This window comes from Lacerta agilis, chromosome 4 (genome assembly GCF_009819535.1).
Source record: "Lacerta agilis isolate rLacAgi1 chromosome 4, rLacAgi1.pri, whole genome shotgun sequence".
NCBI lineage: Eukaryota > Metazoa > Chordata > Lepidosauria > Squamata > Lacertidae > Lacerta > Lacerta agilis.
In genome coordinates, this window is record NC_046315.1 from 13,685,803 (window position 1) to 13,713,591 (window position 27,789).

Sequence of the window (27,789 nt, forward strand, 5' to 3'; positions counted from 1 at the left end):
TGCTGTATCATACCACTTTAATCCCAAGGGATGCGGGTGGCGCTGTGGGTTAAACCACAGAGCCTAGGGCTTGCCGAGCAGAAGGTCGGCGGTTCAAATCCCCGTGACGGGGTGAGCTCCCGTTGCTCGGTCCCTGCTCCTGCCAACCTAGCATTTCAAAAGCACGTCAAGTGTTAGTAGATAAATAGGTACCGCTCCGGTGGGAAGGTAAACGGCGTTTCTGTGCGCTGCTCTGGTTTCGCCAGAAGCGGCTTAGTCATGCTGGCCACATGACCCGGAAGCTGTACGCCGGCTCCCTCGGCCAGTAAAGCGAGATGAGCACCGCAACCCCAGAGTCGTCTGTGACTGGACCAAATAGTCAGGGGTCCCTTTACCTTTACTCCTTTAATCAGTCATGGCTTCTCCCCAAAGAAACCTGGGAACTTTTTTTTAAAAACGTTTCCAGAGTGGTTTGACTATCCATCTCCACCACAAGCATGCTTAATGCCATCAAATCCATAAAACCCCCACTGCCCTTGGCAAAACAAGTGACCCTAACAGAGTATTGGTGGCGGGTCATTTACATACCCTTAAAGTGCGGATCTCCCTCCCCACAGAGTTGTTTCTGGCACCTCCACTATTTTGGAGAATGCTGAGGACGCACTTGAATTGTATGTTTCCAGGATCCACATTATTTCTGTGATTGTATTAACCTCAGATATGCTGATGATACTACCTTGATGGCAGAAAGTGAGGAGGAATTAAAGAACCTTTTAATGAGGGTCAAAGAGGAGAGCGCAAAATATGGTCTGAAGCTCAACATCAAAAAAACTAAGATCATGGCCACTGGTCCCATCACCTCCTGGCAAATAGAAGGGGAAGAAATGGAGGCAGTGAGAGATTTCACTTTCTTGGGTTCCATGATCACTGCAGATGGTGACAGCAGTCACAAAATTAGGAGACGCCTGCTTCTTGGGAGAAAAGCATTGACAAACCTAGACAGCATCTTAAAAAGCAAAGACATCACCTTGCCGACAAAGGTCCGTATAGTTAAAGCTATGGTTTTCCCAGTAGTAATGTACGGAAGTGAGAGCTGGACCATCAAGAAGGCCGATCGCCGAAGAATTGATGCTTTTGAATTATGGTGCTGGAGGAGACTCTTGAGAGTCCCATGGACTGCAAGAAGATCAAACCTATCCATTCTCAAAGAAATCAGCCCTGAGTGCTCACTAGAAGGACAGATCCTGAAGTTGAGGCTCCAGTACTTTGGCCACCTCATGAGAAGAGAAGACTCCCTAGAAAAGACCCTGATGTTGGGAAAGATGGAGGACACAAGGAGAAGGGGACGACAGAGGAAGAGATGGTTGGACAGTGTTCTCGAAGCTACTAGCATGAGTTTGGCCAAACTACGAGAGGCAGTGAAGTATAGGCGTGCCTGGCGTGCTCTGGTCCATGGCGTCACGAAGAGTCGGACACGACTGAACGACTGAACAACAACAAATTAAGCTGCTTTTAGTATTGTATACTAATACTTCCCTGGGACTTTAGGGTGAAGGGCAGGTAATAAATTAAAACAAGAGCAACTTTCAGCTCAGCCCTAATTTTTAATTCAAACTCTGTTTTTCATAGGTTTCCTAAATTTCTTCAATATTAGCATGGGTGTGTTTGTAGACTCTCTCTCTCACACACACACACATTCTCTCTATAGGGTGTGTTTATATACAGTCCTCAGCTTGTTCGTTAATGAGCTGTGATGCCAACGGACCATTTCCTGTAATGAGCAAACAATTTATTGCAAAAGATTAATTATATTATAATCGGCAGCCAATGGCTCAAAATAACATATGTAAAGATTTCTCTTTTAATGAGCTGCCAAAGTGTGGCTGGCTCTCCCTGTGTGGAAAACACAGAACAAAAAGAAGCAAAAGAATGGGAAGGCAACCAGTCCTTATTCTTCTCTGGGAAGGGCAACCGTTTCAGCCAATCCTGTTTCTGAGCTATAATGAAGGACCATTATCATTTCAAAGAGTGCTACAGCTCAATAATCTAAGCAGCATGAGATGATGGTTCAAAGAGTTTGTGGTTTTAAGAGAGGGAAGAGTACCCACTGCTTCTGTGGAAATGAACAAGGAGTTGAAAACGTTCAGCGGTTCTCACCATTAGCAACCAGGAGACACAAGACCTCAAGCAGTAACAGCGGGGGAAACTGTTCCTTGCATCTAATTATATGATAACCATAGCTGTCAACCCTCCCTGCTGTTCCCCACTGCTATATACATAGCTGTCAACCCTCCCTGCTGTTTCCCAATGCTATAATAAGGGAATTTCCCGCAAAAAAGGGAAAGGTTGGCAGCTACACACACACACAACAACAACAACTCTGATTTTTTTAAAACACACACACACACACACACACACACAGGGATAGATTGGGAGGCTGGCATTCCATTGCAATTCACCAGTAAAAATAAGCTGCCATTTCTTCTTAAAAAAAAAAAAAGGTTTTTGAGGGTGGGGCAAACGAGCAGAGCAATTTCTGAATACCTGGAAGGCGAATGCATTCATATGGGATCTCTGCCGCAACTTATATTGGCCTATGTTGTTATTTTCAACGAATTTGAACACACTGAGAGTGTCTTATGAATGGATCAACATGCTTCCGGATCACTGGCTATGCACCTAAACTTGATCTGTCTCAACCCTTTCATTTTTTGCATTGCAGATGAACACACATTGACCCCTTCACAAGACTGCTTTAGCGTTGCCAACTTTTCAATTGTGCCTTTTCTATACACATTAATTTCCTGCTAAAGGCACAAGAGCAACTTAAGGTTTTCTTATTTTGCTGTTGCATGCCATTCCAAAAATCCCCAAGCTTTTTCTTTATTCAAATTAGGCCTACTACGCATGAAACCAGATTGACACTTGCAAACCCACTGGGAAAATTCAACACTGGCTGATTAGCACCAGTGAAATGTTACTCATGCAGGTGGACTGTCACAAATTTGCATCATCTTAAAGCTCTGGTTGAAAGGTGTCACAGAGGTTTGTAATTACCTGGCTTGAAATGCAAACTCGTCCAGCTTGCAAAGCTTGGCTCGGTTACAAACGGAGCAGCATTTTCAAGCAAAGTTCCTTACTAGCTTGGAATCATAGCCCTCCCTCTTTCCCTGAACACAGCAAAGAGAGAAGAATGCAGATGGACATGATCACACTTTCCCAAAACTTTGAGGACAGCCACAAAGATTAGTCCTCCACAACCCCAGATCTAATGGGCTTAACTTACAGAAGGCTAGATCTTGGTTGAACATTAGAGGAAATGTACCGATGGTAGGGCGTTTCCATGAGCTGCTCTGGTTCGCCAGAAGCGGCTTAGTCCTGCTGGCCACATGACCCAGAAGCTGTATGCTGGCTCCGTCAGCCAGTAAAGTGAGATGAGCGCCACAACCCCAGAGTCGTCCGCAACTGGACTTAATGGTCAGGGGTCCCTTTATCTTACCAATGGTAGGAGCCATCTGACAATGGAATCAATTATCAGGGTTAGGGAGATTTCCACCTTCCTGGAGGTCCTCAAGGAGAAGCTATCTTTCTATCTATCTATCTATCTATCTATCTATCTATCTATCATCTATTTATCAGCTGAGGATGCTTTAGCTCAGGGGCTTAATTCTCTGATTTCAGGCCACATCATTTTTTAGTATGGATCTCAGAAATCCAGAAAATTGCATGCCTCAAAGCTCATGAGCAGGGCTTCCGGGTTGGTGCCGGATAATGGCGGAGCGGAGCTGAAGAGCTCCGGCTCCCGGGGGGTTTTAGGGGTCTCCTTGTCTGCGCCAAGGGCCCCTTAAAGCCACGGGAAGAGCGTCCCGTGGACCGCGGCCTCGTGGGTCCCAGACGTGCCGTCTCTGCTCTTGATTGACCCTCGTAAGGGGGGGAAATCAAGCGAGCGGAGCTCCGACACGGGACTGGAGAGGCGGATGCACCCCCCCAGGAGATCAAAGCAGCGATTCTGCCAGACCTGAGCACCAAGCCTTTCCTGCTAACTTCAAAGAAAAAAGAAGAACCCCGGCTGCTGTAAGTACGGGACTAATTGGATTTACATTTGAATAATTGGCAACCGGGAGGGATGTTAAAAGGAAGCCCGTCCCTCTCCTTTGTTGTGCAGAGGAGGTAATTAAGTTTCAAGTGGCTGCAGCTGCATCACTAGATACAATGTTGTTACGAAGCACTTTGACAGAGAAGATGGATTAAATCCCTGTGAGGGGATTGAAGATTTTGGAAATATCTCTTCTGTGGCTTTTGGAATTATTTTTGGCACCCTGTCTCAGGGAAAATGGCGCTGGAAAACTAGTACGCAAGATGGAAAATTACTGACATTTGACACCCTTTGTCTTCTCCAACCATGCTTGCTTTCGCTTTTAAACTGATTCTAGATCCGGGTATTACCCAGGAACAAAGAACAATCCTTCTGCAATTGGAGCTTGTGAATCGGAAAATGGTCTGGATAGGGCGTAATTTCAAAGAAATTTGTTTTGGAGCAAGAGAAACCAGCCAGATTTGGGAGAATTTTGATAACTTGGAAGCAGACTTCTCCAGGGAGCTGGGGGAGGTGCTGGAGAAATGGGACGAATTGATTCAGCAACCCCAGGTAAATGGACGGCCCTGGCGTAGTGAGAGACACAGGGCTGATGTTTTGACTGGAGCTACAAGACCCTGTCTCTGGAGTGGGAGTCCAGAGATGAAGGTGAGAAGATTTCTGAAGACACAAGCGGAAGAAAATCAAAATTGCGAAATGGAGTTGCTGGGAGAGGAGAGTTGGCGCCTCTTGAGGCTCCCAAGGAGGAGATTTATAAACTATAAGATGACACTGAACAAGGACAACAGAGGGGAATGTAAAGATGAATGGTGGGGGGGGCATGGGAGAGAGCAGAAAAATGGTAAGAAGGGGAATAGGGTGAAAATGATAAAAATTGAATTAGGACGGATTTATGGTACCCTGAAGATAGCGTGTTAAGACTTTAGGATTTTGATGTTAAGTTTTAAGACTTTGATGTTATGATTTTGGGAATTTTGAATTAGTGAAGAGATATGTAACTGACTAATAGCAGCAGTTTAAGTGAAAAGAAGTATAAGATTGATTTAAGAATTATTTCATGATATTATAAGATGTTAAGTTTTTATGATAGTATAAAAGGTTGGATAATGAATTGTAATGTTATAAATGGATGTTACCAAAGTATATTAGTATTGAAGGCAGAGGAGGGAAAGCGGGGGAGGTCCCTTTAGAAGATCAGAAACTAGATTTCGTTAAGTAGTAAGAGATAGATTGGTGTTTCAGTTTAGGTATGTATTGGTTTTGGTTTTGTTTTAATTGTTCTCTTTGTTGATTGTGTTTATGTAATGTGTTTTTTATTGTGTTAATGTTGGTGTTTATGCTATGTTATGTTTTTCTCTTGTTTTACTGGAAAATAATAAAAATCTTATTAAAAAAAAAAATCAAAGCTCATGAGCATGCTTGGCACCATCCCGGGCACAAGGAGCCTTGGGAAATGCTGTTCCCAGGGCACCCAACATTTCATTGGCACAGCATTCAACATGCTGGAAGAGTAAAAGGTAAAGCACTCAGTTTATACAGTCCACACCAGAGAAGAATTTGGCAGGGAAATGTTGTTCAATTGGTAATACAGTTGCAATTTTCCCACTTAAGAGTATTATTTCTCATAATATCCAAATGCAGAAAAATATACAGTGGTACCTTGGTTTAAGAACTTAAATCTGTTCCGGAAGTCCGTTCTTAAACCAAAGCCATTTTCCCTACTGAGGCCTCCTGCCGCCGGTGCTCTTTCATCGTTCGGCTTCCGAAGTAAAGTTCACTAACAAGAACACCTACTTCCGGTTTTGCGGAGTTCGTATACTGAATAGTTCGTTAACAGGGCTGTTCGTAGAACGAGGTACCACTGTATGCATAATGTACACCATATGTTGTTAACAGTCATCAACAGGTTTTCCACACCCATCAGCCAATCACCCATTCCCACTACCCTTCTGAGTAATACCCCTCCTCACTCTCTCACTATATATAAGGGTCTGGTGACTTCTGTTTCAGTGTATCTGAAGAAGTGTGCATGCACACGAAAGCTCATACCAAGAACAAACTTAGTTGGTCTCTAAGGTGCTACTGGAAGGATTATTATTATTATTATTATTATTATTATTATTATTATTATTTGACTATGGCAGACCAACACGGCTACCTACTTATAACTGGTACACCATATCCTTCCTTCCCTCCTTTCTGTTCTAAACACAGGAGAGTTGCAAAGTGCTTCTCCTTGTGAGACAGTGCGGTAGTAGCTGAGGAGAGGCGCTGAAAGGTGCTGAAAGACCATTTCAGAGTCCTATTTCTTTTTCTGGTTTTTTAGGTGTGGCAGCCATTTTGTGCTATGCCACGCTCCCATGACAGCCATCTTGCGACTAGAGCTGAGATAGAGGACCAGATAGATCCACCAGCCCAAAAATGTTGGTTGCCTCCAATTAGATAAATAGATCGACGTAGACCAAGTACACCAAGAGAAGATACAAGAAAAGCAGGGTCCTGTTACCCCATATCTATGCTACCTGTGTGTTGTTGCCATTTTGGCTATATGCTATAAATAAGTCATAAATTAAATCATTGTAACAAAAGAGAAAAAAAACACGCTATGTAAAATCACATAGAAAAGTTTTGTGCTCTACAGCGCCATCTGGTGTCGAATGTTTATAATGCATTTAAAACAATGGTTATTTTTTTACTAGTGTAGCTGAGTCCCAAGTGCAGAACCCGGAATGGGGTTATGCAGATGAGAAAATGGAGCTATGCAGATGAGATGAGGCTTCCTTCTCAAAGGCTATAGGTCGCCAGGGGCAGGGGGCAGATTTAGCCCCCATTCCTCAAAGGATGTATTTCTGTATGCTCACCTAGGAGAAAAGGAAAAACCACTCCATTTTGGAATACTGCTGTGCTGAGGTCAAAAACCAAACCTCCATCGCTGACAGACCCAAAGACATCTTGCATGTCTCGCATGACAGGAAAAATCTCAAGATCTTTGCAGCATGCAAGCCCCCTCCCCCACAGCCCTTGATAATCACAGACACCTTGTTAATTAACAATTAAAGTGGCATGCGATTGTGATGGGCCCGTTCTAATTACGGGTGCACCATCATCTATCTCCGTCTTACCTCTCTTTCTTCTGAAAACAAGCAAGCTCTCATTAGAAGGTGCCTCCGTTTACGACTTGGCTGCCACAAAAACCAGGTTCCTGATTCAGTCGGCTTGTATGCTTCAATGGTTTTAGAGGGCTGTGACGTGCATGTGTGTGTGTGTGTGTGCATGCATGTGGCACCTACCTAGGATGCCTTGTTAAAAATCCAGATGTGTCTGTCATCATGAGAGAAGGAATACCAAAAGATACACAGAGGGATTAACCTAACTAGACCCTTCCCTGTGTCGATGCACAGCAAGATGTTGCCCAGACACTGAGATCGGGTGGCTTATCCATCAGTCTGGGAGCGCAGAGACCCATCTCTTTTGCACCACGGGAAACCGCAGGACGAAACTTGCCTTTTTTCTTATCTAATTCTTCACTAAGGAGAAGGTATCGTTTACTTACTTAGGATAATGCCTCTGCTGGAAGACCGGCAGGATCTCAGCATCCCAAGTGGAATGTAGGAACAGCAGGTCCCGAAATCTCTCTGTCAAACAGCAATAACAACAAAAATGATGTAGCCCTTTGTTGCAGAAGGTCATGGGCAGTATCCAACTAGTTCAACTGCATCGGTGCAAGGCTTTTATCATATGCGGTGGACTTGTAAGGTAATAAAAGCTTTCTGGGAGATGATATATAATGAAATGGGGGGGGGGGAATGCTTAAAATAACAAAGGAACAGAAAATACTTTTTATGTATGCAACAACAGCCGCCTGGGTGCTACTAGCCCAGAGATGGAAAGAAAATAAAGTCCCTACCAGAGAGGAGTGACAAACCAAGCTGATGGACTATGCCGAGATGGCAAAATTAAGAGGACAGAAACTATTATAAAAGAATGGGGGAATTATAAGTTATTTAGGAGACCACTGTAAGCAGATGGAAACATTAGCAGGATCTTGATTTCGCACGTAGTGTAACAATTACCATGGATAATATGGCTTGATATAAAAATTGGAGCATGGAAGAATATGTAGTATTAAATGTTGAAAATGGGACCCCATGGGGGGGGAGAGTCCTGAGATTTGGAGGAATCTATCTACCGGTATGTGGACATAATTTTCAATTCTTTGTTTATAACTCTGTACAGTGGTACCTTGGTTTGCGAACTTAATCCGTTCCAGAAATCCATTCTTAAACCAAAGCATTCTTAAACCAAGGTGTGCTTTCCCATAGCAGCGGGGGACTCGATTTACAAAATGAAACATACTCAACAGGAAGCGAAACATGTTCTTATTCCAAGGCAAAGTTCACAAACCAAAACACCTACTTTCGAGTTTGCAAGCGTTCTTAATCCAAGTTGTTCATAAACTAAGCTGTTCTTAAACCAAGGTACCACTGTATTCGTAAAACCAAATAAAAATGATTTTAAAAAACCACCCTGCTCCAGAGGGTGTGGGGGGTGGGGATGAGGGAAGTTGTGCTGAGGAAGCGTAATTCCTTGTGTTGATGGGATGAGTTTCTTGGACGCCACCCCAGGCCTGCATGCCGGTACATAAGAAGAAGAAAAACACAAAAATCCACAGTTGGGCAATACCAACCAAAATGTCAGTAAACAATGGCAAAGTTTTTACAGCAGCCAGGCTATTCCTGTCCAGGAACTGCTGTAGCTGGAGAAACAGAACCTAGGAAACGGCACTGCTTGCCACAGAGGACACTTGGGCTGCCAGCAAAAAAGACCAGTGTCCAGGAGTACCCCCAAACCACACACTTGTGCCTTCAGAAGGAGTGCAACCCTATCCAGAACAGGCAACTTGTCTATCTTGTGAACCTTCCTACCCAAAGAACCTCCATTTCCCCAGGATTCTTGTACAGTTGATTGGCCTTCGCCCGGCCCACCACATGTGGAGAGAGGTTGTGTGTTTTTGCAAGCCAAAACCAGCCTACCAAGGGCCTGGTGAACTTAGTGGGTTTTTGCTGGGTAAAGTATCCTTCCCCAGGATTCAATGTGCTTTAACTGTACGTTGTGCATGCAGCTGAGAGAGAGAGAGAAAGAAAGAAAGAAAGAGTTCAGGAACAGTGGGTTTAGTTTAGGCTTCTTCAACCTTGGCCCTTCAGGTGTTTTGGGACTACAATTCCCATCATCCCTGACCACTGGTCCTGCTAGCTAGAGATCATGGGAGTTGTAGGCCAAAAACAGCTGGAGGGTCGAGGTTGAGGAAGCCTGGCTTAGTTTGATGCCAAATTATCTTAAGAGTTCCTAACACTCAAGGGTTAAAAGTTCTGCTGTGTGATCACCTCCTATGAGAGGAGGTGGTGGGCAGGGGACCCATTGATGCTACAAACATCCCTAGCTTCCTTTAAGGAGCTGGGCGAAGAAAACCACTTGGAAAGACAAAAGCATTCCTAGAGAGTTAGAACATAAAGCCACAAAAGCCTCTCCAAACAAATTCTCTTCTCTTCTCTCTCTCCTGTTCCTGGTGAATGGAGAAACCTTCCTCCTGGGGCAGCAGGCCTAAACAGCTGCACTTCATACACAATTAATCCTTGCTTTTTTTCGGTTACTGGTGCTGAAAATGTTCCAGAGGAGAGACACAGCACTGTTTAGAGGAGGCCAAAATGGCACCGAAAAATTCATCAGGGCTGAAGGGTGCTGCATGGTCAGGAACTGTCTTGTCACCTTGCATAGGTCTATATCTGTGAAGACCACCAGATACCTCCTCCTCCTCCTCCTGATCACGGTCCGTTACCTTCTGCTCCCTCCATTGAGGAGATACCATTGCTCAGGGGTCGAGAGCATGCAGACAGTGCCAGCTTCAACCTTTGACAGGACTCCAGTTAGAGTAGCAGGACTGGAAAAGATCTCTAGCTGAAGCCTTGTGGATTTGCTCCTGGCCACAGTAGAACAGTTGTGAGGAACCTGTGGCCCTCCAGATATTGATGCCCCAAGCAGCATCGCCAATGATCAGGGCTGATGGGAGTTGTAGTTCATCAACATTTGGAGGGCCTTTGTGCAGCTACATCCCTATACCTGAGGTGGTAAACTGCTGCTCAAGGGTTTTATTATTTTATTTTTCTCCTTCCACCACAAAAGCCAGCAGTAAGGGTAACGTCTATGAATGGGTAGAAAACTGCCTTCAATGTGCAGAGCGGATGGGGCAGCCTCCCTCCCCTCCTAGCTCAGTGACATACTGGTGAAGAAAATACTCTCCCCCTCGCCACAACTTCTGCTGATCTGCATATTAACAGGGGGGAAATGTTTTTTTAAAAAATAATATTGAGCTGCACTTAAACCAGACACTCCCATAGAGTTGTGGTACCTGACACTCCTGAGCCACTGAATTTGTATATAAAATAAAATTAGACCAAATGGCAAATTAGCTGTCTTGAGAACTTTGGCCCCTAGACACTTCTAGCTGTGAGGGTTCCCCCCCCCCACTAGCCTTCGGTTCTCACAGGCAGAACCTGAGTGCAACATCTTTCTCCCCGCCTAGGATTTTCAACAACTGCTACTCAAGACCTGCTGCCACGGAGAGTGGAGACAGAACATAGCCATAGACAGAACATGGCCATCATAGTTAGCCTTATCCTCCATTGATTTGTCTAAACCTCTTCTAAAGCCATCCAAATTGATGGCCATCGAGCCTTCTTTTGCGAGAACAAATTCCATAGTGTGTGTGTGTGTGTGTGTGTGTGTGTGTCTGTTCTGGGATGTTTCTTTCTCTGGGTTTCTATGTGGTTTCAACGTGGGGATGCAACCCTTCCACCAAAATAAAAACAGTCACATGGAAAATAAACATTAGGCGCAAATTCCCAAATCGCTTACTCTAAAGTCACGCTATTAAAACTGGAGACCTTGCAGACACCAGCTATGATCCGCAGCTTTGCAGCTGATCAGCACACAGCCTCCAGTCAATTTTCTCTGAGCAATTCCCTGAGCTGCAACACACACCCGCCAAAAGCTCTTTGAAAACTCCTTCAGTTTCATCTTCCTGGATTGCAGCTTCAAATCGGGGCGAGTGGCAGAGGGTGGGGGGGGGGAAGAATCTTGCATGACTTCTTCCCGTTTGTGTTTTGAGTTAGGCCGTCTGATATTTAGCGGAAGAAGGATGGAGAAATAGAGTGGATAAGAGAGACATCCGAGGGCTTATCCACAATTCCCCTTGTCCCGTTGAATTCCCCCCAGGGGAAAACAGCTCCTCGGCACTCAATAATAATTAAATTTTATTATTTGCTAGATTGGAGTAAACAGCGATTTGAGTTCCCCCCAGACTTCCCTCTGATCCGATTCATCACCAAAGAATGGGTTTTCCCTTGGGAAGGAGCGGGGCAAGAGGAAAACCCACAGAGAACCATGCTTTCTAGGCACAGTTCAAGCTGCAAGAAGTTGCAAGAAGCCTTTGAGGAAGAGGAAGGCTCCCCATTCGCTGTTCAGTGGACCTGTCTGGCTGAAAACACTGAAAAGTCTCACTGTGAATGCTTTCATTCAGCAGCTGCTTTGAAGCGAACAGGGCAGTGTGTACAACCATCAGACGCCCAGCTGGATTCCAATTAAACTTCCTGTTCACATTAACTTGGAGAGTCTGCTGGGATGGATGGTCGTGCATTTTCCCAAGACCTGGTCTCTTTGGAGGTTCCATTTCCTGCTAACAGCTGACTGGTGTCCAATGCTGAAAATGCTTGAGAATCATTTGTTGTGGGAAACCCTTTCTCCTAACAAACAAAACAAAACGAACCTTCTCCCAGCCCCCTCGGAACAAGAAAAGCAGGAAATGTTCTGTATAGGAAGAAGACCCCTTGGACGAGTTACCTCGGCAGATTCTCCTCCTTGAGGAGGCTGCCCATCGTAGATAGTGAAAAGTTTTTATTCTCTCATAATTGTAGAAGGCACTCCTGTCTTCCACTGCCTCCCGCGGTTTGGTCAAACTCATGTTGGCCGCTTCAAGAACACTGTACAACCATCTCATCCTCTGTCGTCCCCTTCTCCTTGTGCCCTCCATCTATCCCAACATCAGGGTCTTTTCCAGGGAGTCTTCTCTTCTCATGAGGTGGCCAAAGTATTGGAGCCTCAGCTTCAGGATCTGTCCTACCAGTGAGCACTCAGGGCTGATTTCCTTCAGAATGGATAGGTTTGATCTTCTTGCAGTCCATGGGACTCTCAAGAGTCTCCTCCAGCACCATAATTCAAAAGCATCAAGTCTTTGGTGATCAGTCTTCTTTATGGTCCAGCTCTCACTTCCACGCATCACTACTGGGAAAACAGTTGTTGTTGTTGTTGGACTACAACTCCCACTATCACTAACCACTGGTCCTGCTAGCTAGGGATGATGGGAGTTGTAGTCCAACAACAGCTGGGGACCCAAGTTTGAGAAATACTGACACCATAGAGCTTTGGCCCTCTCCCTAGCAGAGGTGTTCAGGGCCTTTGACCCGCCCGGTGCAACCAAACTACAATTCCCATCAGCCAAAGCACAAACCTCTCTCAACCTTATCGGGGCAGAGGACCACCATTGTGAAGGGTTGCTGAAAGAATGTTAATGTGCCAACACTTTATGCTTGGGGGAATATCTACTGGAGCCTGGAACCATGGCTGAAGTGGAAGACATGAGGATTTTCTGCAGGGACCATAACTTGTGACCAAGGAAGCAATCACAGGGAGAGGCCATTCCAAAGAGTTGCCCCATGCTTGGAAAACCCAGCTTCTATTTTATTTTGTAATAAGATTTTTCATAATATAATAAGCTAACAGCTACCCCAAATTACAAATTAATACAAATAAACTAAGTAGCATAGAGAGTCCTCTCTTAAAGGGACTTCTTAGCCCTTACCACCCACAGAAGATAGCAGCTCCTACTTTCCTTTCTCCTCCCAGCCTCTCACCCAGCGAGATCAACATTTCCCTGTCTCCCACCCAGTGCTCTCCATCAACCATCTGCCACCCCCAGGAGTATGTGATCGCTGGACCTTAATAAAGACCCCAGACATAGGACTCCAAAGGGGGGAGGGACAAAGAAGGGAGACAAAAGGAAGGAAGGAGAAAAAGAAGAGAAAGAAAGAATAGAAAGAGAGGGTGGGAGAATCGAGAAGTTGGGGTGACCGAGAGGCTGGAAACCCCAACTTCTCAGTCCTCCCACAGTGCCATTACAAAGGAGTGCAAAGCTATGCCGGCTAATCTGGTGGAATCCCAGCAGAACTGTGCCACCCTGCAGAGCTCCTTTAGTAGATGTGCCAGGAGGCACAGCGGTACTAATCAGCAGCAGGGATGGCCCAGCTGGCAGCCGCACACAGCAAACCTTTCCCATGTTTGGATTCAGCAGCACCTAAGCCCACCCTTCTGCCATTCTCCCTTCCTGTCGCAGGGCTGCCTTCCAATGCCTTGTTTCTGAAGGGCATCAGTGCGTGGCATGCTCATGCCTTTAGGGTGCTGGCAAGGTCTAAGATGAGGACATGAAAGGCACAAGGGGGCCACCAGGCTGACACCCCAGAGGTGTAAACATGCAAAAAGGCATCCGCCACACAGAGAGGGGAGACTTCACTGCTTGCAGATCCACCTCATCCACCTATGGGTGTGTGTTACATTTCTCATTCTCCGAGCATAGGGATTTGGAGGGGGGGAGGAGTTGATTCTATTTGCATTTAAAGGCGAACCTATTTGATTTGACTCATGAGAAGAGAAGACTCCCTGGGAAAGACCCTGGGAAAGATAGAGGGCACAAGGAGAAGGGGACGACAGAGGACGAGATGGTTGGACAGTCTTCTCGAAGCGACTGGCATGAGTTTGGCCAAACTGCGGGAGGCAGTGGAAGACAGGAGTGCCTGGCGTGCTCTGGTCCAGGGGGTCATGAAGAGTTGGACACGACTAAATGACTAAACAACAACAACAACAACAACAACAACAATTTAATTTGCACTTTCTGAAACCATCTGCCAACTGCCATCCTTTCGAATTCGCAGCCACCCTTCACAATCAGCACTTCTCTGGATGCTGCAATGCAGCCGGCCGACCAAGAAGAGGGTACAAAATTGCATATACCAGGGTTAAGTGTGCAAAGAAATTCGTATCTTAGTGAAAACAGCGTGCAAGTATACATCTTATTAGCGAAAACTGCTTTGCAAAAAATGAGCATTTCAGGCAAGAGTGCATGCAAAAATGCCACTATTAGGAGAATTTCTCATCCAAAATGCTGGTGAATTTTCATGAGGACTTAAAAAAACAAAACACAACCACATATTTATGTGGAAATGTGGAAAACTAAACTTAAGACCCAAAAATGGGAAATTGAACCCTCTACATGAATGCTGTTTTAGGAAAGGAGGTGCAAATAGAAAACCAGAAGCTGCTTTGTACAGAGTCAAACTTTCATTCCAAAAAGCCTAGACTTGCCTGCTCTGTCTTGTCTCTGGCAGAGACCTTTGATATCACCTGCTACCTGATCCATTTTGAAACTGGAGATGCCTGGGACTGAACCTGGGACCTCCCACATTGGTCACTGGTCCATCTAACTCAATATTGCCTGCACTAGCTGGCAGCAGCTATCCAGGGACTCAGGCAGGGGTCTTTCCCAGAATTGCCTGGAAATGCCAAGAATTGAACCTGGGACCTTCTGCATGCAAAGCAAATGCTCAAGCCTCAAACCAGGAGTTGCAAAGAAAATACTTGTTTCGTGTTTGTTTGTTTGTTTCTTACAGCAGCTGGAACAGTTGTTCAGAGCTGCCAGCCCCCATTTCCTCCCCTCTCCCAAATACCCATAAAATGTAACCGCATAATCACATGACGTCATTCAATGGAGAATCTTTGACAAGAGGCTTCTCTGACCCCTTCCCTTCCCTACGTTCCATCATTCCGGTTAAAACAGTTTTGTCTAGACAAGCTTTCCTATATAGGTTTTTCTGATGACTCTGGTTTTAATTATGTGTCTTTCTCTCGTGCTTTTTTTTTGGCATTCTTTCATCTTTTTGTTTGTTTGCTGATTTTGCATCTTGGTGTTGTTGTTTTTTTTAAAAAATAAACCTAAGCATTCTTTTTTCAGGTGTGGAAAAGCAGGATCAAAACAATCATTCAAATAAAAAAGAAAATGAATTGTCCAGTCAAAGGTTAAGTCCAGTCAAAGGCAACTATGGGGTTGCGGCGCTCATCTCGCTTTCAGACTGAGAGAGCCGGTGTTTGTCCACAGACAGCTTTCCGGGTCATGGGGCCAGCATGACTAAACCGCTTCTGGTGCAACGGGATACCGTGACGAGTGCCAGAGTGCATGGAAATGCCGTTTACCTTCCCGCTGGAGTGGTACCTATTTATCTACTTGCACTGGCGTGCTTTCGAACTGCTAGGTGGGCAGGAGCTGGGACAGAGCAACAGGAGCTCACTCCGTCGTGGGGATTTGAACCGCTGACCTTCCAACACACACTATGTAACTTCTATTCACAATGTGTAATTCCATAGACCAACATATCATGCAAAGAGAACATATCCTGAGAAATTAAAGTCCAATGGATGGTCAGGAGATAAAGTCTATTCAGTTCCTAAATTGGCATATTGGCTTCCGGTTTGATCGCCGTAGCGAGCGGTCGGGTGCTGCCTCTGTTCCGCGGCAGCGCCGGTGTTTTTCGGGACGTGGAGCGACCGCAACCGCATTGCGGGCTCCGAAAACTTCGGAAAGGGAGTTCCGAAGCCGAGGGTTCTAGCGGGCGCCAGAAAGTGCCGCCCCAGCTCTCAGGAACCTCTTGTAAAGGAGGAAGACTGAGCGAGCTGGGCAACGGTACGGCGCTGAGGAGCCATCTTCTACCCGGAGACACGAAGCGGCGTGACTGCAACTCGCGAGCGATCGACCCTTCCTCAATTTGGCACAAAAAAGACCTCCGTAAGTACTGCTTTTGATTTGGACCTAAATTGGAAATTTGGCTTGCGGGGAGAAAATAAAACGAGGAAGCCTTTCTCCCTCGGAATGCGACCAAGAAAGTAACGGGAACGAGCTTGAGCCATTCAAACTTGCTTTAAAGTTACGGAGCTAATTCCTTTGACTGAGAAAACCCCATTTCGGGGGGTATTTCTTGCGATATCGCTATTTTATGGTGGATTTCTTTACGATGGATTTATAATTGAGCCGCTTCACCCTCTGGAGTACGGAGTGCCGGGTCAGTAAGCGGGCGACAGAGTGAATGGATACTTTGTTTTTGATTGTTTCCAAAAGACCTTTCTGTTTGAGTGTTGACTGATACAAGTTGGCTAATACTGCTAAAAGACACACTGGAATTTGATTTTAAGTAACGATCGGGCTGGATTTCTCTTCTTTGGATTATTTTGTGACTTTGGAATACTTTTTGGTGACTTGGCTGTAGTTTAAAAAACTTTTGGAAAGTTGGAGTGGAGAAGCTTCTGTGGAAACCGAAACTGTGTGAGGACTCCTGTTAACAAAGAGCAGGATTGCTCTGAATGTCTCTTTGTTCTCTGGCAGTAATTTGACTCTGGCCACCTGGTGTTTATTTTGAGGAATTGTTTGGGAACTGGTCAACTGGAACTGTTTCTGTGAGAGTGACCTTGAATCCAGCAGCCAACTTTAGAAATGCATGAGCCTACCTCCACCCCCCCGGTGTCAGCTAGTACAAGAACTAAATTAAAGCTAAAGGACGAGGAGGGGGAGAAGAAACGAAAAGGTTCAACAACAAAAAGTCTGGAGGAGCAAATGCTTGCTGCTTTTGACAAAGTTAATGAGAAGCTGCAGGCAGTCTCAGATACATTAGAAAACAAAATTAAAGATCTGTCAGAGAATTTAAAATCTGAGATAAAGGAATCTTCGGAAAAATTAGACTCTTCAATTAAATCAATTGAAAAGACGGTGAAGGAGAATAGAGTGGCAATTCAGTCAATTAATAAAGAAGTCAAAGTATTGAAAAAGGAATCTGAGGAATTTAAAGAAAAAATTTCTATTGTGGAAACTAAAATCAAGAATCTGGATTTTGAAAAGGTGGAGAGAGTTGAGGCACAACAAAGAGACGTCCAAGAATCTCTGGCGTTTTTGCAATTGAAGGAAAGAGAGGCTAACCTGAGATTGAGAAATCTTCCGGAGCTCGAGGAGGGAAGCTTAAAGGACTTTATTGTGAAAGAATTATCGGCATTTTGGCAGCTGAAGGAAGACGACCTACAGTCATTCATCGTGAAGGCTTACAGATTTGGAGTTAAGGGAAAGAAAAACCCTAAAAGAGTGAATGATTGTATGGTGATACTCCAGAACAGACACCAGAGAGACCAGATCCTAGACTTTCATTACAAGAATAACCTAGTGGTGCAGCAGAAGAAAGTAATAATTTATAAAGACGTTCCAAGGTACTTTTTGAACCTGAGGCTTAACTACAACGACTTGTCAACAGCTCTACGATTGAAGAAGATACCTTTCAGCTGGGAATTCCCGCAGGGCCTAACATTTAAATACAGAGATACAAGAGTGAGAATTCGATCATTTGAGGACAAGAAGAAATTTCTGGACCGTTACTCAGACGACTTCAAGGTTGCTCCAAGTGGCCCTGCGGCTTCAATCCCAGCGAGACCAGAAGACAAGGAACTAGAAGAAGACGAAGCGACATCCTCGTCAGAAGAAGAGCTAGAAGGAGCTACAGGTGGAACTGGAAAGTAAGATGGCAATGAAAGTGCTGACATGGAATGTCCACGGTTTGAACCAGAGGCCGAAGAGACACAGAGTGTATCATGCATTGGAAAAGAAAAATTTGGATATAATTTGTTTGCAGGAGACCCATGTGGTTCGGCACCACAGAAGGATCCTACAAAATAAAAAGCTAGGCCAAGAATTCATTTCATCAGATAAAGTTAAGAAGAGAGGAGTAGTAATATATGCAAGAGAAAAATTCAACCCAAAGCAGTTATTCAAGGATGAAGAAGGAAGATATATTGCAATTGAAATCAACGCACAAGGTGACAAATTTTTAATTCTGGGACTGTACGCACCAAATGAGGGGAAGTCAACGTTTTATAAAAAGATTCATGATATATTGTTGGACTATTTGGACTATAAAATTATTTGTCTTGGAGATTTCAATGGAGCAGTCTCCACTTTGATGGACAGATCACAAAGATCTAAAATTACAAATGAAGGGAAACTGCCTAGGACTTTGTTTGACATGGTGGACAATTTGGACTTGATAGATTCATGGAGAGTGAAAAATCCAACAGTAACAGAGGCAACGTACTTTTCTGAACCACAACAGTCGTGGTCACGGCTGGATTACATCTGGATTTCGAGAGAGTTGACACCCAAAATTCAAAGGGCGGAAATCTGCCCAAAGACCTGTTCAGATCATAATGCAGTGCAATTGGATTTAAAACTATATCCAAAGGATTCTTTCAGATGGAGAATGGACGATGGTTTGTTGAGAGATACAAAAGTAGTGGAAGAAGTTGTTAACAAGATTAAAGAATATTTTCAAATAAATTTGAATGCTCAAGTAGAAACTAGGGTCGTGTGGGATGCAAGTAAAGCGGTAATGAGAGGGGTCCTCATAAGAGAAAAAGCAATGAAGAAAAGGAAACAGAATCAGGAGAAAGAAAAACTTTTAGATCAAATTAAAGATAAAGAAAAGAAGTTGAGAGGACATCCCAAAAATCAGCAAATCCAAAAAGAGATAAAATTGTTGCAGACCCAATATGCAAAAATTCTGAATCAGGAAATTGAGTGGAAAATTAAAATGATGAAACAAAAAACTTTCGAATCAGCCAATAAATGTGGAAAAATGTTAGCATGGCAACTTAAGAAAAGGCAAAAAATGAATACCATCACTAATTTGAAGGTTAACGATAAGGAAGTGGAGAATCCAGAGGAGATTAGAAAATGTTTCCAGAAATTCTTCAAACAATTGTATAAAGAGGAAAATATTAAAGAGGAATTAATTGAACAGTTCTTAGAAAAGAATGGCTTGCGAGCAGTCCCAGAAGACAAAATTAATATACTCAACCACCCTATTACAGTACAAGAGATTTCCGATGCAATTAATAATATGCAACTAGGAAAAGCCCCAGGACCGGATGGATTAACTGCAAAGTATTACAAGATATTAAAAGATTGGTTAATTCAACCATTGAAAGAAGTTTGCAATGGACTTTTAGAAGGAGGTAGGGCACCCGACTCATGGAGAGAAGCGTATATCACGTTAATTTTGAAACCTGACTCTGATAAAACTTTAATGAAGAATTACCGACCCATATCGCTTCTGAATGTGGATTATAAATTTTTTGCTAATGTCATGGCCACGAGGTTGAAGAGAGTGCTGAAAGAATATATTCACAAGGATCAAGCGGGTTTTTTACCTGGAAGACATATAGGCAGCAATACAAGAAATATTGTGAATATATTAGAGAGATTAGAGAAAAAGATAAATACGGAAGCAGTGTTGATGTTTATTGACGCGGAGAAGGCCTTTGATAACATATCTTGGACGTTTATGAAAAAGAACTTGGAAAGGATGAAGGTTGGAGATAAATTTATGAATGGCATCAACGCCATTTATAAAGAACAGAAAGCTAAAATTATTGTAAATAACGTGATATGCGAAGAAATTAGAATTGAAAAGGGAACGAGACAAGGGTGCCCTATATCTCCGTTGCTCTTTATTATGGTCCTGGAGGTCCTCTTGAATATGATCAGAACAGAGAAACAAATAAAAGGAATTAGGGTGGGAGATAAGGAATACAAACTGAGAGCCTTTGCGGATGATTTAGTATTATCCTTACAGGATCCTGAAACCAGTGTGCCCAAAGCATTAGAGATAATTGACTTATTTGGAAAAGTAGCAGGATTTAAGCTAAACAAATTAAAGACTAAGGTATTGTCAAAGAATATGTCTTCGTTGCAGATACAGAAATTACAAGAACAAACTGGATTAAGTTTTGTTAAAAAGGTAAAATACTTAGGAGTAATTTTGACATCAAGGAATCTGAACCTTTTCAAGGACAATTACGAGAAATTATGGAACGAGATTAAAAGAGAGCTGGATACATGGACAAGATTAAAATTATCTTTGATGGGCAGGATAGCAGCCATAAAGATGAATATATTGCCTAAGATATTGTTCCTTTTCCAAGTACTTCCGATTATAGATAAGTTGGATTGTTTTAAAAGATGGCAAAAGGACTTATCAAAATTTATCTGGCAGGGAAAGAAACCCAGAATAAAATATAAGATATTAACGGACTCGAAAGAAAGAGGTGGATTTTCCCTGCCGGATCTAAGAATTTATTATGAAGCTGCAGCATTTTGCTGGTTGAAAGACTGGATTAAGTTAGAAGATACAGATGTTTTGGATCTGGAAGGACATGATAATGTTTTTGGCTGGCACGCTTATTTATGGTATGACAAGGTTAAGGCCCATAACGCGTTTAAAAATCATATCATTAGAAACTCCTTGTATAAGGTTTGGATTCGAAATAAGGACTTGTTAGAAAGGAAAACTCCGAGATGGTTATCTCCAGTGGAAGCTAAAGCGGTTAAAAGACCTAACATGTCTGCAAGGTGGTTGAAATATTCTGATATACTGGAACAGGAGGGTCAGAACTTTAAGCTGAAAAGTTACGAGCAACTGAAGGAAGGTCTGACCGACTGGTTGCAGTATTATCAATTAAATGAAGTCTTCAAATTGGATAAGAAACAAGGATTTCAGACAGAAAGATCTAAGTTGGAAACTGAACTAATAGAACCAAATACAAAGAATCTTTCCAGGATGTACAAACTGTTGCTAGAGTGGCATACAAAAGATGAAATGGTGAAATCGGTGATGATTGACTGGGCTAAAGATGTTGGACATAATATAATGATGGAGGATTGGGAAAGGTTGTGGAGGGAAGGTACTAAGTTTACTGCATGCAATGTATTAAGAGAGAATATGATGAAAATGATGTATAGATGGTATTTAACACCAGTAAAATTAGCAAAGATGTATCATAATGTTAGTAATCAATGCTGGAAATGTAAACAGACTGAAGGTACCTTCTACCACATGTGGTGGACATGCCCAAAAGTAAAGGATTTCTGGGAAAAAATTTATAATGAACTAAAGAAAGTGTTGAAAAACACTTTTTTAAAGAAACCAGAGGCCTTCCTGTTGGGCATGGTTAATCAGGTGATACCTAGCAAGGATAGAACTTTCTTTATGTATGCCACAACAGCGGCAAGAATTTTGATGGCTAAAAACTGGAAAACAGAAGATTTACCAACAGTGGAAGATTGGCAAGTTAAGATGATTGAATATATGGAACTCGCGGAACTGACAGCGAAACTCCGTGACCAGAGGGAGGAGAAGGTGCAGGAAGAATGGAAGAAATTCAAAGACTATCTAAAGAAACGAGAAAAAATAGAGATTTAATGGGAATTAGATGAAAGAAATAGGCGATAGTAATAAGTTGTTAAGGTGAAGTAGGATGTAAGTAGGTAGTATTGTAAATTATGATGTTTTAATTTTGAGATAAAAATGTGACTAGAAGATATTAAATATGAGGTAGATAAGTTTGTTAAAGAAGGTTTTAAAGAGGTTACAAAGTTACTACAGTATATTCGAAATGAACGCAGAAGAGAGAGTAGGGGGAAGTTCATCAAGATTTTATAAGTTTAATATGTATGGATGCAACTTTGTTTTGATATAGTATTTTCTTTTTTGTCCTTTTTTGTTTTTTTGTTTCTTTGTATTGTTTTGTTGTTGTGTAGTTGTTTGTGGAATGTTTTTATTTCTTTTCTATTTTGGAAAATCTTTAATAAATTTCTTTAAAAAAAAAAATTGGCATATTGGCAATAACCACAATATTTTTGAGGATTCTAATGTTCCTTGTACGTAGATATTGGATCAGATGGAAAACTTGAAGGTATGGCATGACAAGGATTGACAAGGATTCCGGGATAGTGCCTTGTTTTCCCCCACCGGGCTTCATCAGCCATGCATACTCTAAATTAAGCAAACATGATTTAACACAATCCTTATACAAACTAAGTAACATAACATACAAATTAAACAATAACTTGTCCATCCTTGTCGTGCATTCCTTCAGGTTTTCCATCTGATCCGATATCTACATACAAGGAATGTTAGCATCCTCAAAGCAACTACTTTCCTTTAGGTCACATCAGCCAGGCTGAGAGGAGGGTCTTGTTGCCTGGCAGCCCAGGACCTCCATAAACACTGCCCAGGATTGCGCCCCGGAGAGGTCGCTTTGGTAGTTGCTAACGCAAAGGTTTGACTTCACCCTCAGAGGCACACTCCATTGTCTCTTGAGACAGATGGATGCCAACAACACCCACCCATTTTTAAATGGGTGTTCATCTGCACACATGACAGTTATACACAGTCAAATCTATCATTACCTATTCTTGAATTCATTCATTCATTCATTCACTCTCTCTCTCTTTCTTTGTCAGACATGCATAAGCACGGGCTCTGGGACTTGGACACACAGACACAAGTTTTCCCAGCTTTTTTCAAGCCTAAAGTCTGGAGGGGAGGCATACTTCATGGAGACTGCAGCTGAGGGAGGGAGAGTTAAAATCTTCATCTGCATCTAGTGATTCTCTCCATGAAGATTTTCTGCTTTCCAAGCTACTAGGATTGAAATCTTCCTGCCTTGAGCTCCACACATGCACAAATCTTTATTGCCAAATAGGAGTGTGTGTGTGTGGGGGGGGGGGTTCAGTGTGTGTGTGGGGGGGTCACAATGCATAGGGAGAGGAAAGTTAACCCTTGCCTCACCAGGCCCAACTTCCCCAACATGCCCTCCCATGCACAGCACACTTTTATTAGGCATGAAAACAAGTGTTCTGCCCACTGGAAATGCAAGCTGGTTTGAACACTTCATTGGGAGAGGAGGGGAGGCTGTTGGCTTGATGAGGCAGCCTTCTGGACTGGCAGTTCACCAAGTCTGCTTTAAGGGGGCAAGATATGTCATACACCCCACCCAGAATGCATTGCAGCAATCTTCCCTGGATGGTAGCCAAGATTTGGATAGCTGTAAGCCAACAGCAGCACTTCCACAAAGGGTGAGGGGGGGCAGCCAAGAGACGATGTGGCATAGTGGTTAGAATACTGGACTAGGACCTGGAAGATCAGGGTTCAAATCCCCACTCGGCCATGAAGCTCACTGGGTGACCATTGACCGTCACTGCCTCTCAGCCTAACCTACCTCACAGGGTTGTTTGGGGGATTAAATGAGAAGCGAGTGTACGGTACACCACCTTGAGCTTGGAGAAAAAGATAGGATATAAATGCTTATTATTATTATTATTATTATTATTATTATTATTATTATTAACAATAAATAACATTATTATTAACAATAAACAACAAAGATACGATAATTTATTTATCCCTCTTGCTCTATTCTTCTCCCTCTCTGGGATTAACTCCTGTAAGGTTTTTTTTTTTTTAACACTGAAAGAAAAATGAAGCTCTTGCAGAAGGAAGCTCAAAGAGAGATTAAGGTGATAATTGCTTGATCTGTGTTTGTTTACTGCTGTTCATTAGAAGGTTCCCCCCCCCTTTAAAAAGTCGCAAGCAATTAATGAAAGTTGGCTAATGGGTGGGCTGTGTCGCTCACTTCCTTCTGAAGCCACAGTCTCATTTCTCTAACCCCTGCCTGCCCACTAACTCCTGGGCCCCCACCAGCTTGGATCCAACGCTGTCAAACTGTGGTCACTATCGATTACATGCTTCAGTTCTTCAGCAGCACTAATCACATCTCTTGGGTTGCAGAGGATGATGCATTGCCCAGCGAACTACTGTGACTTTTTATCACTAAATTATTGCAAGCAGCATAGGACCTCAGTAGCCTTCCAAGCACAGCCCCTACTCAGTAGGGAAAACCTGCCCCAGGGTTGAGGGGTCCCTCAGAAAGGTGCTGGCCACTGTTGGCCACCGTGTTTTGTGGCAGATGCTTGCTGTAGTTGGGTTTTTTTTTTTACCCACAATGCATCAGAACTCTGGCACTTCCAGAGAAGTGCATTGTGGGAAATTCAGGTGGTGGACCCCAAGTTCTGTCATTGATGGTTCAGAGGTGCTAGTCAGCAGTCAGAACTGGGAAACGTCCGAAATTTGGAGAGCTGCCATCAGTTGAGACAGAGAGAGAATAGTGGGCTAAGCAAATGAATGGCTGATTCAGTATTAAGGGAAATTTATCGTGTAAAGGGAAGGCCCTAGCTCAGTCATAGAGCATCTCCCCAGTTTGTGGCAGAGGTTTATTCTGTGTACCGCACTTACAATTGGCAAGAAAACTTCTAGATGTAAAATCTGTGCTCTGCCACTCTGCCTCATATATTGGCAATATTTTAGGGCTATACCCAGCTAGTTGACTCATTGGAATAAATGGTCCTAAGTTAAAACAAAATAAAAAAATGCACACTTCTTCAGAAGAAGTGTGCCTGCACACGAAAGCTCATACCAAGAACAAACTTAGTTGGTCTCTAAGGTGCTACTGGAAGGAATTTATTTTTATTTTTTATTTTGTTTTGACTGTGGCAGACCAACACGGCTACCTTCCTGTAACTGGTCCTAAGTTAGTTATGCCTATCAATTTCAGTGGGTTTACTCTGAGTAGGATTAGCATGATACATGACTAGCAAGATTTTTTTTTTTTTATGGGTAGTAGGGTTTAAACTCCTATAGCCTGGAAGCCCTTCTCCAGAGTCTACTGGTCCCAGTCGCTGTTATTTGTTGCTATTAGAAGTGCGCTCTGCACACGCTCAGTTGAGGAACGTTTGTTGATGTCCCAGGACTAAGCTGCAGCACAAACACGTGCTCACACACACAGCTCAGATGCTGACCCTAGGCACAAATCTTGCCGTGAACATATGTGTAAGTCAAAAATTAAAGAATTGGTACACCTTGACCATGAAAATCTAGCTGAGGAAGAATTAGCGAAACAGGGCCTTGTCCTGGAATTTATTTCGACTGGAATTTGCTTCTATATTAATAAAACTGTTTGAAGACTTTAAAATTGATCTCCCGCCTGGCCAGAGTTCTTGGATTCTTTAATTTTTGACTTCTGCGTATCACCAAGAACTCCAATTTCTACAGTGAACGTATGTGTTACATAGGGAAGGACCTAGGAAATTATTCCACTTATTTTCGTAATGCAGCATAAAGCGAGTCTTGCAAGCAAAACCATCAGATTAGCACTCATCCTAATTATTATGTGTACTATATAGTTTCTATTGTAGTAGACTGTGCAGTGTAGTACAAACATACCTTATAGTATTAATGTCAGCCTGAAATATATTTAGAAAAGGAAGCACGAGGGAGGTTACAATATTGCTCGGATTTGCAGGATGCTTTTATGTAGCTGGTTTTGTTTTCCTGGCTGTTGCATTCTTGGAAAGTAAAGACAAGCCCTCTGGCCACAGCTGTCTTCAAAGGATGTCAGCCTTAAAACAAACACGGCATGGTACTAAAAGGTGCCGCAAAGGGATGCAGATCAAATAAAAGGAGCAGAATGAGTTGGAAACGAGCGACATAATCCACAAAATATTTACCACAGCTAACCTTCTGGGGGCAGAAGAAAGTAGCACAGGTCATGCTCGTGAACGCATTGATGGTACTTAGCACATTCACGGACCACAAATCACATGTTCGCAGTCAGCTCCCAGGCTGTTGTAGCAATTTATGGGGGGTCAGGCCCTGTGAGGCTCTTCTTCATATCCTCATTCCTGCCCACACCACTCCCCAGACTGGGAGGCAGGGCAGGTGAGAAGGAATACCTCGATCCAGGTGGTCCCATGAGCCTATCTCATCAAAGTGATGCAGGACCTGGTCACATGGCAAGCATGGTGTGTGTGTGTGTGTGTGTGTGTGTGTGTGTGTCAGGGAGTGTGTGCTGTGCATGCCCGCAGAGCTATCGCACAGCCACAGTAACTGACGTAAACTGAAGTAAAACCTGTTATTTGAACACCCTCCTCTGCCAACCCATACAGAGGGTTACCCATGCTGAGTTTGTCACAGCAAAAAGCTACAAAGAAAGACTTGTGACACCTTAAGGACTAATGAATTGTGTCATGTGCTAAGCCAGAAATGAGCAAGCTGTGTCCCTATAATAATAATAATAATAATAAATAATAAAAATAATTTATTTGTACCCCGCCCATCTGGCAGGGTTTCCCCAGCCACTCTGGGCGGCTTCCAACAAAGATTAAAATACATCAAAATGTCACACATTAAAAACTTCCCTAAAGCACCTCCAGATGCTGTGGTGCTAATATGTATATATGAATCTGTTTGCTTCCTATGCCAGGCCTGATCAATGGGAACTTTGCCCTCCTACTTCAATGGGGCTTTTTCTGTAGAACTCCAGAAGTTGTTGAACTCCAGCTTCCATGGGTCAAGTTGGCTGGGGGTGATGGGAGTTGGAGCCCGGCAATATCTGGAGGGCCAGAAGTTGCCCAAAACCTACTGTAAGCTTTTTCTTGAATTAGAAACTAGACAGATAGATATACAGACAGATAAATACTGGGCTGGATACAGCTAAGTCGATGTGCTAGTGGGAGCCAACCAAGTCCCGCTAGTGCAACTTGACTTGCCCCCTCCTTCCCTCTGTGCATCCCCCCCCCATGTCCCTGCTGCCCCAAATTGGCTCTGCAGTGTCAGGACAACCCCCAGTTCAGCAGATATGCAAAGAAGATGGGAGATCATGCTGTTGCGCGAGCAGAGATGCTTCTGCCGATGGCAGGTTTGTGTTGAATTCCACCCACTACTCTGAACAGCAGGATGCGGGTGGCGCTGTGGGTTAAACCACAGAGCCTAGGGCTTGCTGATCAGAAGGTCGGTGGCTCAAATCCCCACGACGGGGTGAGCTCCCGTTGTTCGGTCCCTGTTCCTGCCAACCTAGCAGTTTGAAAGCACGAAGTACAAGTAGATAAATAGGTACCACTCCGGTGGGAAGGTAAACAGTGTTTCCGTGCACTGCTCTGGTTCGCCAGAAGCGGCTTTGTCATGCTGGCCACATGACCTGGAAGCTGTACGCCGGGTCCCTCAGCCAATAAAGCGAGATGAGCACCACAACCCCAGAGTCGTCTGCGACTGGACCTAATGGTCAGGGGTCCCTTTACCTTTACTCTGAACAGCAGAGCGAAAGCACAGTTTATGACAATTCAATTAGAGCTTAAAAGTGTGCAAAATGACCCATCATTGCAACTTCAACTGGTAATATAATAATCATCTTAGCCGAGGAAAATGAGAATACAATCAGCAACTGATGCTGTTGGCATCACTTTATATACGTGGGTCCCACCCCCCACCCAATTTCATCCTCCTCCACCACCACCACCCACTCACCCACGACTCAAGTTTGAGCAAATTTCATTTCATACTTCCCTTGCTATCCAGCCCTTCAAATTCCCCTCCCCACAGGAGGTTGTGGACCCTCCTTCCTTGGATGCTTTTAAGCAGAGGTTGGATGTCCACCTGTCATGGATGCCTTAGCTGAGATTCCTGCATTGCAGGGGGTTGGACTAGATGACCCTCAGGTTCCTTTCCAACTCTACGATTCTACGAAAATTAAAAGCAGAATTCCTCGTTTTCTGCAGAGGCCCAGTGGACCCCAGTGACGTTCTCGCAGCCCGAGAGAAGCATATCGGAACATGAAAGCGACTCCGTAAT

The 27,789-nt window shown here is 43.6% G+C and overlaps 1 protein-coding gene across 1 annotated transcript in view; it reads right to left on the reverse strand.

Moving 5' to 3' along the window:
• NOX4 (NADPH oxidase 4) overlaps positions 1-27,789 on the reverse strand; it is a 95,501-nt gene that overhangs the window by 19,581 nt on the left and 48,131 nt on the right. The window contains exon 13 of the mRNA XM_033146101.1: positions 7,629-7,710. Within this exon, the coding sequence (XP_033001992.1) occupies positions 7,629-7,710 (82 nt within the window). The remainder of the gene's footprint in view (positions 1-7,628; positions 7,711-27,789) is intronic.